This window comes from Mustela nigripes, chromosome 12, assembly GCF_022355385.1.
Source record: "Mustela nigripes isolate SB6536 chromosome 12, MUSNIG.SB6536, whole genome shotgun sequence".
Lineage (NCBI taxonomy): Eukaryota > Metazoa > Chordata > Mammalia > Carnivora > Mustelidae > Mustela > Mustela nigripes.
In genome coordinates, this window is record NC_081568.1 from 69,452,072 (window position 1) to 69,467,807 (window position 15,736).

The window sequence follows — 15,736 nt, forward strand, 5'->3', positions numbered from 1 at the left end:
TGGCTGCTTTAATGCTATAATGGTAGAGCTGAGAAACCAGACATACTGAGAGCCCACAAAGCCAAAATTATTCACTACTTAGAACTTTACAGAAAAAGGTTACTGACCCCAATTTAAATTGTAAAGCTTTCCCTTGTATTTTGGACCTGAAATTATTTCCTAAACTTCTGGCAGAAATAAAAAAAAGACAAACAAGAACAAAAATCAAGGTATCATTAGTTCACACATTATAAATTAACTGTATCATTTCTGCTAGTAAATCTTTCAAAGTAACAAAAATAAAACTACTTTATGCTTTTAGTACAAAGTATCCTTCCTAGGGATTTTTAAAACCACCAATAAAAAATTAGAAAAGATGAAGAAACTGAGAGGATCAGAGCTAGAACCAGTGATTCCAATGTAGGATCTCTAATTTCTACTTTAGTATTAAATTCCTGAAAATTAGCACTTATAACATCACTATTTTTTAAGCATCCATAATACTGCAAAAAAATCTCTTTTCCTTTCCTTTCTTCCTAAAAGAAAAGTTAATAAAGAGCTGTATTAGAACCTTAGCAAATGAAACCCCTGAAAGGTCTTTTTGGAGCATTTTCAATTAATGGAACCTTTTGAGAATTTTTCAAGGTTTGAGTAGCTTCCCTGCTACCTTTCCACTTTGGGTAACCCCACAGATTCTGGCTAGCCAGTGTTCTGACCTGGACCCTGCAGGCCATCAATGGAATCCACTAACATCTCACTCTAGCCCTAGTCCTTCATTTACCGAGTTCTGGCATGTAGCCCATGACTCTAGTATCAGGCCTGCCTTTATTTCAGCCTCACTTTTCTAATCTTAGCATTAACACCCTGTGGTAATCTTGTGCCCCACCATGGGTGACCTGTGCCTCTCCTGATTGCAGAGTTAATTCTACAATCTGAAAACTGAAAAGCACAATATACAGATGCTAACTCGGCATGTGACTACAAAATGGTAAATTCATATCTCATCCTAACATGGGAATGTTGTCAACATTTTACTTCCAGACAGCTTCCAGAAGCAAATTAGAGAAAGAGAAAGCACATTTCCTATTCTTCCACTAAACTCAAGTGAGACGTAATCTGAATTCCATAGAGAGAACAGCTTATTGAATAAAAAAAAATAATATCCAACATTATGCTGCCTACAAGAGATTTAGTTCAGCTTTGAGGATATATATAAGCTCAATGTGAAGGAACAGAAAAAGATAATCCATGTAAATGGAAATAAAAAAAGAACAGAGATAGCTATACTTATATCAGAAAAAAAAAACGAACTTCAAGCCAAAAACAGGAACGAGAAACTTTAAAAATAGTCATATAATAAGAAGAGCAATTCATCATGAAGACATAGCAAGTAACAATCACAAATACAGATGCACTCAACATCAGAGACACCTAAATATATTAAGCAAATACTAGCATTTATAGACAACAATACAATAGCTAGTAAAAGACTTTAACATTCTTCTTTCAACAATTAATATATCATCCAGACAGAAAGTCGTCAGCAAGGAAATGTTGGACTTGAACCATATCTTAAGCCAAATGGAGCTAAGAGATATATACATATACAGATATATCCAAGAATAGCAGAATACCATTCTTCTCAAGTGGACATGGAATATTTTCTAATACTGATCACATGATATGTCACAAAACAGGTTTTAGCAAATTTAAGAAGGCTGAAATGAAACCACATATCTTTTCTGACCAGAATGGTGTAATACTAAAAATCAGTAACAAAAGGAAAGCTGGGCAGTTCACAAATATGTAGAGATTAAACAACATGCTTCTGAACAACCAATGAGTCAAAGAAGAAATCAAAGGGCAAATCAAGAAATACCTTGAAACAAATAAAAATGGAAGCACAGCTTATCAAAACCTGTGAGATATTACAAAAGCAGTTCAAAGAGGGAAGTGAGAGCAATAAATGTTTACAGTAAGAAGCCCAAAAGATCTCAAATAAATGATCTTGAATTATACCTCAAAAACTGAGAAAAAAATAAAGTCCACAATTAGTTAGGAAGGAAATAAAGGCCAACAGAATGAAATAGAAAAAGGTAAAATAACATTGAAGATTGATTAAACTAAGAGCTGGTTTTCTGAAGAGACAAAATCATCAAACCTTTAGCTAATCCAGGAAAAAAGAAGACTCGAATAAATGAAATTAAAAATGAGATACTACATCTGATACCATACAAATAAAAAGGATCATGAGACTGCTATAGTTATACAACAAAATGAATAACCTATAAAAAATGGATAAATTCCTAGAAACATACAACACACCAAGAATGAATCATGAAGAAATAAAAAATGTGAACAGACCAATAATGAGTAAGGAAAATGAATCATTCATCAAAAATCTTCCAACACAAGAAAAGCCAAGGAGACCAGATGATTTCCTTGGTAAATTCTACCAAACGTATAAAGTAGAATTAATGCCGATTCTACTCAAACTGTTCAAAAAATTAAAGAAGGAACACTCCCAAACTCATCTTACAAGGCCAGTGTTACCCTGACACCAAGGCCATTTAAGAACATTCTAAGAAAATAAAATTAAAGATCACTTCTCTTGACTATTATAAATGCAAAAATTCTCCACAAAATATTAGCAAACCAAATTCAACAGGACATTAAAAGGATCATTCAATGTGATCAAGTAGGATTTATCATTGGGCTGCAAGGATGCTTCAGTATACACAAAACAATAAGTGAGAATTACCACTTTAAAAGAATGGAAGATAAAAATCATATGAGTAGGTCAACAAATGCAGAAAAAGCATATGACCAGGGCACCTGGCTGGCTCAGTCAGTTAAGTGTCTGCCTCTGGCTCGGGTCATGATCCCAGGGTCCTAGGACAGAGCCCAGCATCGGGTTCCCTGCTCTGTGGGGAACCTGCTTCTCCCTCTCCTCCCAGCTCATGCTGTCACTATCTCTGTCTCTCTCAAATAAATAAATAAATAAATAACTTAAACAAGGAAGGAAGGAGGAGCGAAGGGGGAGAAAGAAAGCAAGCATATGACAAAATACGTCTTTCCATGAAAAAAAAACTCAAAAAAGTAGGTTGGAAGAACAAATATTGTTAAAATTTCCATATTACCCAAAGTCATCTATAGATTCAATGCAAGTCTTATCAAAATTCCAATGGGATTTTTCATAGAAATAATAAAACAATCCTAAAATTTGTATGGTGCTACAAAAGACCCTGAATAGCAAAGCAATCCTGAGAAAAACTATACTGCAAAGCTAACACAATCAAAACATTGTAGTACTAGCATAAAAACAAACACGCAAAACAATGGAACAGAATTTAAGAGCTCAGAAAAAAACCCTGGATATTCAGTCAACTAATATTTGATAAGGGACCCAAGAACATTTAATTGGGAAAGGATAGTGCCTTCAATAAATGATGATGGGAAAACTGGATAACCACTCACAAAAATTAACTCAAAATTGATTAAAGTTATAAACAAAAGACCCCAACACTGCAAATCCCCTACAAGAAACCATAGGGCAAAAGCTGCTTGCCATTGGTCATAGCAGCAATTTCCTAGATATGACACAAACAGCACAAGCAACAAAAGCAAAAATAAATAAATCACACTAAATAAATAAATAATTAAATAATTAGATCGCATTAAAAAGCCTCTACATAGCAAATAAACAACTGACAAAATGAAAAGGCAATCTATGGAATGGTAAAAAATATTTGCAAATCCTTCACCAGATGAAGGGTTACTATCCAAAATACATAAATAATTCATACAAATTAAGAGCAAAAAACAACCTGACTAAAAAATTAATACCTCCTCTAAATATTCAAAAGAACTGAACAATTTTCCAAAGAAGACATGCAAATGGTTAAGAGGTACATGAAAGAAATGCTCGACATCACTAATCATCAGCGAAATGCAAACCAAACCATAACAAGGTATCACCCCACACCTTTTTTAATTGTGAACAACAAAAAGACAAGAGATTATCAAGTGGTGGACAGGGTATCCAGAAAAGGGAACCCTGTGCACTGTTGGTGAGAATAAAACTGACGCAGCCACTGAGAAAGGAGTGTGAAGGATCTTCAAAACATTAAAAATAGAACTACCATGTGATCCCAAAATCTCACTTTTGGATATATATCCAAAGGAACTCAAATGAGGATCTCAGAGAGATGTCTGCATTCAGATGTTCACTGTGGTATTAGTGACAACTGTCAATAAATGGAGAGAAACTAAGAGTCTACCAACAGATGAATGGATAAAATGCCATACAGACACACGTGCGCGCGCGCACACACACACACGCAGGAATATTATCTGACTTTGTGAAAAGGGAATCCTGCCATTTGTGACAATCTGAATGAACCTTAAGGGCATTATGCTAAGTGAAATAAGTCAGACAGAGAGACAAACACTATATAGTATCACTTACATGTGTAATATTAAAAAACTGAACAAAGAGAAAAAGAAAGCAGGGTGGTGGTTACCACGGGTTGAGAGTGGGGGAAATGGGGAGATAACAGACAAAGGGTACAAACATCAGTTACAGGATTAATAAGTTCTGAGATCTAATGTATAACATGCTGACTATAGCTAATAATACAGTTATTTTATACACTTGAAAGTTGCTCAAAGAGTAAATCTTAATGGTTCTCACTGCAAAAAAGAAATGGTAGTTTTGACAGAATGGTGGCGTTAGTTAGCTAATGCTATGATGGTAATCATTCTGCAATATAAAAATGTATCAAATAAATGTGTTGTACACATTAAATTTACACAATGTTAGATGTCAATTATATCTCAATAAAGCTAGAGAAAAAGTCTGGCCTCCATAAATTTCCAAACTTAAAGGATGAAAGAAAATCTCAATTTAAACTTCAACCTTGGATAGTCTGTTAGTTTTCACACTTTGCACATCCTAAATAATTCATTTCTCCCAGCATTCATAATCACACTTACGTATTGAGACTTCCACAGATACTGCTGCCAGTCCGTGCAGTAAAAACTTTGCTGAGCATAAGCTGTGGAGGGGAACTATGAAGAAAAGGAAAGGGACAGAGAGAGATCAAAACTAAAACATAAAAACCTCCTCAATTTATTACAAATAAAAATGTACCTGGGCATCTGGGTGGCTTAGTTGGTTAAAGTGTCAGACTATTGATTTTGGCTCAGGTCATGGTTTCAGGGTTGTGAGATTAAGCCCATGTCAGGCTGCACACTGGGCATGGAGACTGCTTAAGATTCTCTCTCCCCCACACCCTTTTCCACTCCCCCTTCCCAAAAAACGTACAAATCACAAAAATTTCACTGCATGGTTACAACAGTCATGAAGTAGCATGAAACCCATAAAACACCATAAATCTGACAAGCTCCATCTGTGTGAAGACTACAGGAAATTCTCTCATCTTCAAAAATTACATGTTCTAAAATGGATTATGAAAAATCAGAAAAGCCCTCACCGGATCTGATGAATTTTTAAGGTCGATCCTTTATAGCTCATTGCTACTGAGCCAAACATCATCTCTCCAAGCATATTGGCATCAGAAGAGCACCGAGAACCCTAAAAAAAATAACCAGAACATTAATAAAACTGCAAAATTTAAAGCTTATTTCAAATATTGAATTTTACTGAAAATTCCTCTGCTGCAGTTATTCTACATAACTCTACATATTTTTTAAAAAGTGACTCTACATTGTATACATTGTTCTATAGCTTAATTTTCTTTATTTCACAATATGTTACAGATCTAACAAAGTTGTTATACAAATACTCCTATTAAATACATAGTATTCTACTGTATGAAAATACCACAGCTGCTCTTACTGATAGGCATTCAGGTTATTTCCTGGTTTTTGCTATTGTAATAATGCTTAATGCTTAAATAAACACTGTTAACTGCATCTTGTGCATATGCAATGTTTCTCCAGGACAGAAAATAAGAAATAGAATTCATTGAACACAAAGAACAGTTTTTACCGTTCCTACTGTGCAAAAGAGGTAGATATAAACAGGGTAACGTATATCTATTTTGTAGTTTTTAAAAGAACTTATTTAAAATATTAGAATGTCTTATTCTCAAAGAAGTCAAATTAAAAGTTATTCCTTTCCATTTTTCTTCAAATGTCTTTGTCATCACAGGAGTCAGAAAAAAAGGTAACATTGAACTCATCTATTTGGTTACTAATTAGATACTGTGGCAAACATCACTAACTACCCAAATAATAGCTTATTCTTAATTTTTTGAAGTCTAATTTGTTTCAGGGCAGCAATGTGCCCAACCAAAAATTAAAAAAAAAAAAAATTTTTTTTTAATGCATTTCACAGTCTTCCTTGTAGACAATCGAGAGTTGGCTTCTACATCCAAAAGGTTAAAATTATTGGTTGGAGTAGCACCTTTCAGAACTTACACATTTATAAGGCCTGGTCAATGATATAAATGGAAGTCACTGGAGATGGAGATGCCATATTAGGACCACAAGGCAACAATTACACATGAACTCCGGCTAAGATAAGGATGCCTTGGTTTTTTAAAGCCATCTTGAAACCCATGTATCATACCTAGACAGCCTTTCAGACTTCTTGTCATATGAACAAAATAATCCCTAGGTATAATCCAATTCCTAATTTACACAGTTATGTAATAAAACAAGTGATAAGGAAGAGGACCTAAATAACTATTACATAGTTAGTTGAGTATTATTTATAAATTTCACTAAGCCGTTCCACATAAAAAATAAAAAATTGGTAGGATTTTTTTTTTAATATTTAAAAGACTCTTCTGATAACAAAGTGTTGAAGACCCCCATTTTACATGTGAAGGACAGGGAACACATCTGCATACTATTTTTATGTGACTCCTTTGTTTACTTAATGCCTATCTGGGTTTTTTAAAAAAAAATCTATGTATTTATTTGCATTTGCTAGCTTTCTTAAAAAAATCTTCAAATAGCAATCTATCTCATTCTATATAACTTTTGTATTAGTTTTTATACATATTCATTTACATATTATTCTTTCTCTCTTAGGTACTATAGTCTTAATTTTGTTTTAATAAAGACACAAAGCTAATGTTTAAGAAAAAAAACACTTCTGATATACCTAGTTACTAAAATAACTCATCTAGGGATCTGATTGAGAAAATATTTTTATTTCAAAACACGAATGTTTGGGTACTAAGAACAACATTTTGGAAAGAGAGCTGAATAATTCTTCTAATGATCAAGTGCAAAGGTTTTTGGTTTTTTTTAAAGATCAATGCCAATCTTCAAAACTATTATGAATTCAACTATCAAAGCATTTATAGATTTTACTAATAAAACCAGAAAAGAGTCCTCAAAAAGCAAATATAGTAAAAATAAATTTGTCTTCAAATTGTACTAGACCAGAGTTTTCCAGTAAAGGTTCTCCTTACCTGCTCTAATACATATCAAATAGTTATCATGAATGTCATGTTATGTATTTTTATGTTACATAATCTATAATAAAGTTTGTAATTTAAAAAGTACTGTTAGCTTTCATTTTTTTTTTTTTTTAAATAAGGCCCTTACTTAAAAGGTCAATTTTTTAAAGTACCAATTGCTGGAAACTATTAATCTGTAATAATCTGTGTAGATCAAAGATAATGTCCTGGTTACCCGAAATCACATTTTATCAAGTGTTGTGAACTATATGCTACGATAATTCAATATCTCTTGCTAAAAAAGCAGATTTCCAGGACCATACTGAGCCTATATAAGAATATCTAGGCACAAAGCCTGGGAATCTGAACTTTAAAAAGTAAATCTCTACGGATCTTGATGCAACATGAGGGTGCAATCACTCAATGCTTCAGCACTTCTACAATCTGAATTCATGTGCTAATATTCATTTTTAACTGCATTACAGTAGGAAGAAATGCAAATTTACACAACTCAATCAGCAAACATTCAACCTGGTAAAAAGTATGATGAAGTCACATAGCATAACACTATTAGGAATTTACTAATTTGTCATGCTTAAGCTGGAGGAGAAACAGGGGAAGACAGGGCCAACTATATAGTACTTCCTAGTACCTGGATTCTAAATACCTCAGAGCTCTTTCACATACACTGTACACATGACCGGAGAGAAGGGTCACTTCCCATCCAAACACAATTACCTAACTACAAATAATTTAAAGACCCAAAATTCCATGTTGATATTGCTAAATATGAAATACTTGTGATACATTCATGTAAGCTTGGATGACACAAATAAATTCACACAGATGACATGACTTCATATGAAACCAAACACTTAAAGTTATATGTAAAATATAACAAGTTTATACAGAAGTTCCCACTAGGTACTAATTTGTTTAACTTTGTATTTTAAAACAGATTATTTCTGAAAAACATAAATGTCCATTTTTGCATGTATATACTTCCAATCATACTTTAATTTCATACTACAGCCAAACTGTATATATAGGCTGTATAATATAGGCTATATTTGCATTCATATTTCAATAATTTAAAAGTATCTAAAATAAATTATTCTGATAGCCAAAAAATCTGAATTGGGAAATAAAAGGGAGAAATTACCCCTACTATCTATGCACATCATTTTCTGAACTTCTCCTAAGATTTATCAAAATGCAAAAACTTATTTAATTATCTGTCTCCCCAGAAGAGTAAGGACTAGTTCCTGGTATACCCCTGATCCCTAGGATGGTGCATAACACATTGAAGGTGCTCAAAAGTATTTGAAAATGAGTGAATGAATAAATAAATGATATCAATGACCTTACTTGGTACTTAGGACACTGGTCTTTTACATCAGAAGATGAAGTCACAGAACTATCCAGTGAGGAAGAACTGTCTCCTCCAGGTTTCAGTTGGCAGCATTTCCCAAAGACTTTTACTTGAGCATCACTACAGAGTTTCTGAAATAGAGATATTATGCCCATTCATATTATAAAAGACTTTTCATCATATGCAAGTTTAATTATAATATAAAAACCTTTGAAAAAACCAAGTATGAAATAATTCAAAATAATATAACCTTGGTATAATGATCTGCATTTTACTGCATTTTCTCCAGTACTGTTTTCTGTTCTTGTAGAGTCTGTATTATGCTTTTCTCACCAAGATTATCAAATCATGGAGTTTTTCTATATTATTATGGTCTACAACAATGTTCATTACTAGTGATGTAATGTATTACACCAGTTTTTGAATAACTGGATCTCAAACCTCCTTTTACACCTTTTGTGTGAATTATATCAATTTTCTCCCATATAAGAAATTAAAACTGAGAAAATTTAAAATACTAATTCACTTAAATATAACAATACACATTACAGGTTAATATTATGTAACATATTTATATGAAAAAAACCCTTTTTTCATTAAGTGACATTAACATAGTTTTTAAAAGATTTTATTCATTTATTTGAGAGAGAGAGTGTGTGTGCAAATGAGAGAGCAGCAGATGGACAGGGAGAAACAGACTCCCCACCGAGTAAGGGATCCCGATATGAGGCTCAATCCCAGGACCTGGAGATGACCTGAGCTGAAGGCAGACACTTAACCAAATGAGCCACCCAGGTGCCCTATAATTAACATATTTTTATGAGCAAAAGGCTTCTATAGAGAGATGTAGGGATAGGAGGAGAAATGCAAATGGAGCTTTTATATTTTACTAAATGTGTGTGTCTCTACATATATGAACATATGTTTATTATTCTGAAATGAGAATGCATTCATGTAGCGAAGTTTTTTTTTTTTAAGATTTTATTTATTTATTTGACAGAGAGAGATCACAAGTAGGCAGAGAGGCAGGCAGAGAGAGAGGAGGAAGCAGGCTCCCTGCCAACCAGAGAGCCCGATGTGGGACTTGATCCCTGGGACTTGATCCCAGGACCCTGAGATCATGACCTGAGCCGAAGGCAGCGGCTCAACCCACTGAGCCATCCAGGCGCCCTGTAGCGAAGTTTTTAATAACAGCTGAGTTTAGAACCAGAAGGCTATACAGTGGTGTAGTGTAGTATGAAAGAACCAAGTATTTCTATTTTTCTCTATGGTCTTGCTTTCCTCCTAATTCCCCAACAGGTTCTAGAGCTTTCACTGCTCACAAGTACCAAAGTTGTAATCCACCAAGGACTTTAATACTCCTAAAAGTATTTGTCACAGTTACCAGTATGTCACTCTTCCATGTAAAAGACTTCAGGTAGGTTTTCAGAAGAAGTAATCTGACTGAAATCACCATTTTTGAAGACCAATTATTTTACCAGTTGCCAACATCACCAAAGGCATTGTAAAAGAAAACACATGTTAATTTCAAAACCATCTCTAACCAAAAATGTAAAGAGCATGATCAATTAAAACTAAAAAGAATAAGGACTTTAAAACTAAATAGACATGAATTTAAATCCTGCTCCTTGGCAAGTTACTTGACCTCTCTGAGCTTATCTATTTAATGGAGAGAAAGCCCACCTAATCAGTAGAGTATTTGTGACACATAAGAGAGAGGGGTGTGTGTGTATGTATCTCATTATGTACTTATATACAAATATATTAAGTGCCCTATACAGCATCTAGAACTAGCATATACAAGACCCACCTATATGATGCCTATAAGAGACTCAATTCGGGGCGCCTGGGTGGCTCAGTAGGTTAAAGCCTCTGCCTTTGGCTCATATCACAATCCCAGGGTCCTGGGATCAAGCCCTACATCGGGCTCTCTACTCAGCAGGGAACCTGCTTCCCCCTCTCTCTCTCTGCCTGCCTCTCTGCCTACTTGTGATCTCTGTCAAATAAATAAACAAAATCTTAAAAAAAAAAAAAAAGAGAGAGACTCATTTCAGACCTAGAGTCATGCAGAGTGAAAGTGATAGAATGGAAAAGCATTTCCCACGCAAATTAAAGTGTAAAGAAACCTGGTTTAACAATACTTACATCAGACAAAATAGATGTAAAACATTAAAACAAAGACTGTAACAAGAAACAAAGATATTATATAATTAATAAAGAGGATAATCCAGGGGCGCCTGAGTGGCTCAGTTAGTTAAGCGGCTGCCTTTGGCTCCGGTCATGATCCCAGAATTCCTAGGATTGAGCCCCGCATCGTGCTCCCAGCACGGCGGAGAGCCTGCTTCCCCCTCTCCCTCTACCTGCCTCTCCTCCTACTTGTGCTCGCTCAAATAAATAAATAAAAATCTTTTAAAAAGAGGACAACCCAACAAAATGATATAATAATTATAATTATGCATGCACCCATTATGGGAGTACCCAAGTACATAACAGCTAATAACAGGCATAATGAAAGTAATGGATAGTAATACAGTAACAGTAGAGGACTCCCCAATTATATCAATGGACAGATCAAACAGACAGAAAATCAGCAAGGAAACAGGGCTTTGAATGACACAGTACCCCAGAGAAATTTAAAATAGATATTTAGAACATCCATTCTAAAATAGCAGAAAACACATTTTTCTCCACTAAAAATGAACATTCTCCAGAATAGATCATATATTAGGCTACAAAACAAGGATCAACAAATTTAAAAAGATCAAAGTCATACCATGCATTTTTTCTGACCACAATGCTATGAAACTAGAAATCAACCACAAGAAAAAAATCTGGAAAAAAACACAAATATATGGAGGTTAAATAACATACTACTAAACAGTGAATGGGTCAACTGAGAAATTAAAGAGAAAATGAAAAAATACATGGAGACAAATGAAAATGAAAACACAATTGTCTAAACCTTTGGGATGCAGCAGAAGATGTTCTAAAAGGGAGATTTATAAAAATACAGGCCTACCTCAAGAAGGAAAAAAAAAAAAGTCAAAAAACAATCAGACTTCACACCTAAAGGAGCTAGAAAAAGAACAAACAAAACCCAAAATAAGTAGGAGAAAGGAAATAACAAAGATTAGAGAAGAAATAAAGTAGAAACTAAAAAAACAATAGAACACATCAGTGAGACCAGGAGCTGCTTCCTTGAAAAGATCAACAAATTGATAAATCAAAAAACTTGTACACCTTAGCCAGACTCATAAAAAAAAAGAGAGAGAGAGAGAGAGAGAGAGAGAGAACTCAAAATCATTAAGGAAAAAGAATAACAAATAACAAACCAACATGACAGAAATATACACCATTGTAAGAGATTATGAAAAATTATATACCAAAAAACTAGACAACCTAGAAGAAATGGAAAAATCCCTAGATATATGTAACTCCCAGAACTAAATAAGAAATAAAAAATTTGAACAAACTGATACCAGCAGCAAAATTGAATCAGTAATCAAAAACCCCCCAAAAAACAGAAGTCCAGGATCAGATGGCTTCACAGGAGAATTCCACCAAATATTTAAAGAAGAGGTAATACCTATTTTTCTCAAACTATTATTGCAAAACACTGAAGAGGAAGGAAAATTTCCAAATTCATTCTATGAGGTCAGCATCACCCTGATACCAAAACCAGATAAAGACAGCACTAAAAAAGAGAAATAAATACTGACCAATATCCCTGATGAACACAGATGCAAAAATTCTCAATAAAATACTAGCAAACCAAACTAAAAACATTAAAAAGATCACTCACCACAATCAACTGGGATTTATTCTTGGGTTGCAAAGGTGGTTCAATATTTGCAGCAAATCAATCAACATGACATAGCACATTAGCAAGAGAAATGATAAAAACCTTATGACTATTTCAGTAGATTCAGAAAAAGCATCTGATAAAGTATAACATCCATTCATGATAAAAACCCTCAAAAAAGTATGTTTAATGGAAACACATCCCAAAATAACAAAAGCCATATATGAAAACCCACAACTAATATCACACTTCATGATGAAAAACTGAGAGATTTTTCCCTAAGATCAGGAAAAAGACAGAGATGCCCACTCTCACTTTCATTCAACATAGTACTGGAAGTCCTAGCCACAGCAATTAGACAACAAAGAGAAAGGAATGGCATCCACGTAGGAAAGAAAGAAATAAAAATTTCACTAACTAAGGTGAGATGATACTATATATAAAAAACCCTAAAGAGTCCACCAAAAAACTACTAAAACAGTAAATAACTTCAGTAAAGTTGTGGGATACAAAATCAATATACAGAAATCAGTTGCATTTCTATAAGCTTATAATGAAGCAGCCAAAAGAGAAATTAAGAAATAATCCCATTTAAAACTGCACCATAAAGAATAAAATACCTAGGAATAAACTTTGCCAAGAAGGTCAAAGACATGTTCTCTAAATGGAAAGATAATTCCATGCTCATCGATTGTTAAGAAAAAATACTATTAAAATACCCATACCACCCAAAGCAATCTGCAGAGTTAACACAAACCCTATCAAAATACCAACAGCATTTTTCACAGAATTAAAACAAAGATCCTAAAATTTGTATGGAACAAACAAAGACCCCAAATATCCAAAGCAATCTTGAAAAAGATAAACAAAACTGAAGGTATCACAATCCCAGATTTTAACATCTGCTCCAAAGCCATAGTATTCAGAACAGTATGGTACTGGCACAAAAACAGACACCGGCAAAGGAATAAAAGTGGACCACTTTCTTACACAACACACAAAAATAAACTCAAAATGAATTAAAGACCCAAATATAAGACTTGAAACCATAAAAATCATAGAACAGAGCAAGGCAGAAATCTCTCTGACACTAGCCATAACATTTTTCTAGGTATGTCTCCTAAGGCAAGGGGAAGAAAAGCAGAAATAAATTACTGTGACTACATCAATCTAAAAATATCTGGTACGCAAAGGAACAATCAACAAAATTAAAAAACAACCTATTGAGTGGGAAAAGATACTTGCAAATGATGTATCTCACAAAGGGCTAGCACTCAAAATATAAAAAGAACTTCTACAACTCAACACCAAAACCCCAAATTATTCAATTAAAAATTGGCAGAAGACATAAACACATTTCTCCTAAGTAGACATACAGACGGCCAAAGACACCTAAAAAGATGTTCCACATCACTAATCATCAGGGAAATGCAAATTAAAGACATAATGAGATCTCTTTTACACATGTCAAAATGGCTAAAATCAAAAACACAAGAAAAAAATGATGGTGAGGATGTCAAGAAAGGGAACCTTTGTGCACTGTTGGTGAGAATGCCAACTGGTACATTCACTGTGGAAAATAGTACAGATGTTCCCCAAAGTTAAAATCAGAATTATCATTTGATCCAGTAACTCCACTACGAGTATTTAATTAAAAAAAAAAAAAACACAAAAACAGCAATACGAAAAGATATACGCAATATATGCATCGCTATATTGATTGCAGTACTACTGTCAAACTATGGAAGCAGCCCAAGGGTCTAAAGGCCCACTGATCAATGAATGGATAAAGATGTGTGTGTGTGTGTGTGTGTGTGTGTGTGTGTGTGTGTGAGAGAGAGAGAGAGAGATGCAGTATTACTCGGCCATAAAAAAGAATGAAATCTTGCCATTTGCAACAACATAGATGGATCTACAGAGTATAATGCTAAGTGAAATAAATCAGATAAAGATAAAATACCTTATGATTTCACTGATGTGGGGAAATTAAGGAAAAAAAAAAGAATACAGAAAAAAAGAAAATAAAAAAAAAAGACAAACCAAAACCAGACTCTAAACTATAGAACTGAGGGTCACCAGAAGGGAATTCAGGGGGTTTGGATGAAACAGATAAAGGGGATTAAAAGTATATTTATCACGATGAGGACTGAGTAATGTGTAAAATTGTTGAGTAACTATTTTGTACACTTGAAACTAATACAACACTGTATGTTAACTATATTGGAATTAAAATAAAATTTAAAAAAAAGAACCTCTAAGGAGAGAGATCCAGAATCATATTTTTAACAAGTGCCCCAGGTCTCTGTCATAACAAAGAAGATTCATTGGATGGGACCACTGTTAGGATTTCTTTCAACTCTGAAACTATTCATTCTCATGACCTGAGAATTTTAGTTAGCTTTATTTTTCTGTGAACAGAACTAAATTTTAAAATAAAGGCAATAATACTGCCTAAGAACCTAAAATTTGGCTGGTGCTACATTAAGGTCTACACACATTGCCTTCTTTTCCTGCACAATAATCCTTTACGGCCAGTATTATTATCACCAAAGTATGCATAGATTCGAAGTTGGAACTCTGTACCAACTTTCTAACTGTAGGAGGAGTAAGTTCGAAGGATGTAATGTTTAGCATGGTGACTAGTTAACAGCACAAAAGCTGTCAAGAGGCTAGATCTTAAATGTTCTCATCACGGGGGTACCTGGGTAGCTCAGGTGGTTAAGCACTGGACCCTTGATTTCAGCTCAGGTCATGATCTTATGGGTTGTGGGATCAAGTCCTGAGTCAGCCTCCCCAGATTCTCTTTCTCCCTCTCCTGCCCACCACCCCTCCCTGCTCTCTAAATCTCTGTCTCTCTAAAATAAATAAAGGTTCTCATCTCACACACACACAGAAAAATTAACTTTGTGATGTGACAGATGTGATCACTAACCTTATTATGGTAGTCCTTTTTTCATATATACATAGGTAAAATAACTACACTGTATACCTTAAATTCATTCACACAGTGTTATAGGTCTACTGTATTTCAGTAATGCTGGGGGGGAAAAGTTGGGACTATTGTACAGTATCTTATCTTCATAAAAAAGAGATTACTGTTTTAGGAACTGTTTCTTCATCCTCTTTCAATCACTGAGTTTCTCCTAC

The 15,736-nt window shown here is 34.2% G+C and overlaps 1 protein-coding gene across 2 annotated transcripts in view; it reads right to left on the minus strand.

The window, feature by feature from the left end:
- Positions 1–15,736, minus strand: part of FNIP1 (folliculin interacting protein 1) — a 154,218-nt gene that overhangs the window by 68,516 nt on the left and 69,966 nt on the right. For both annotated transcript variants that reach the window (XM_059417513.1, XM_059417512.1), the window contains exons 3-5: positions 8,784–8,918; positions 5,475–5,575; positions 4,975–5,049 (exon numbers count right to left, since the gene is read on the minus strand). In XM_059417513.1, coding sequence (XP_059273496.1) covers positions 4,975–5,049; positions 5,475–5,575; positions 8,784–8,918 — 311 coding nt within the window. The remainder of the gene's footprint in view (positions 1–4,974; positions 5,050–5,474; positions 5,576–8,783; positions 8,919–15,736) is intronic.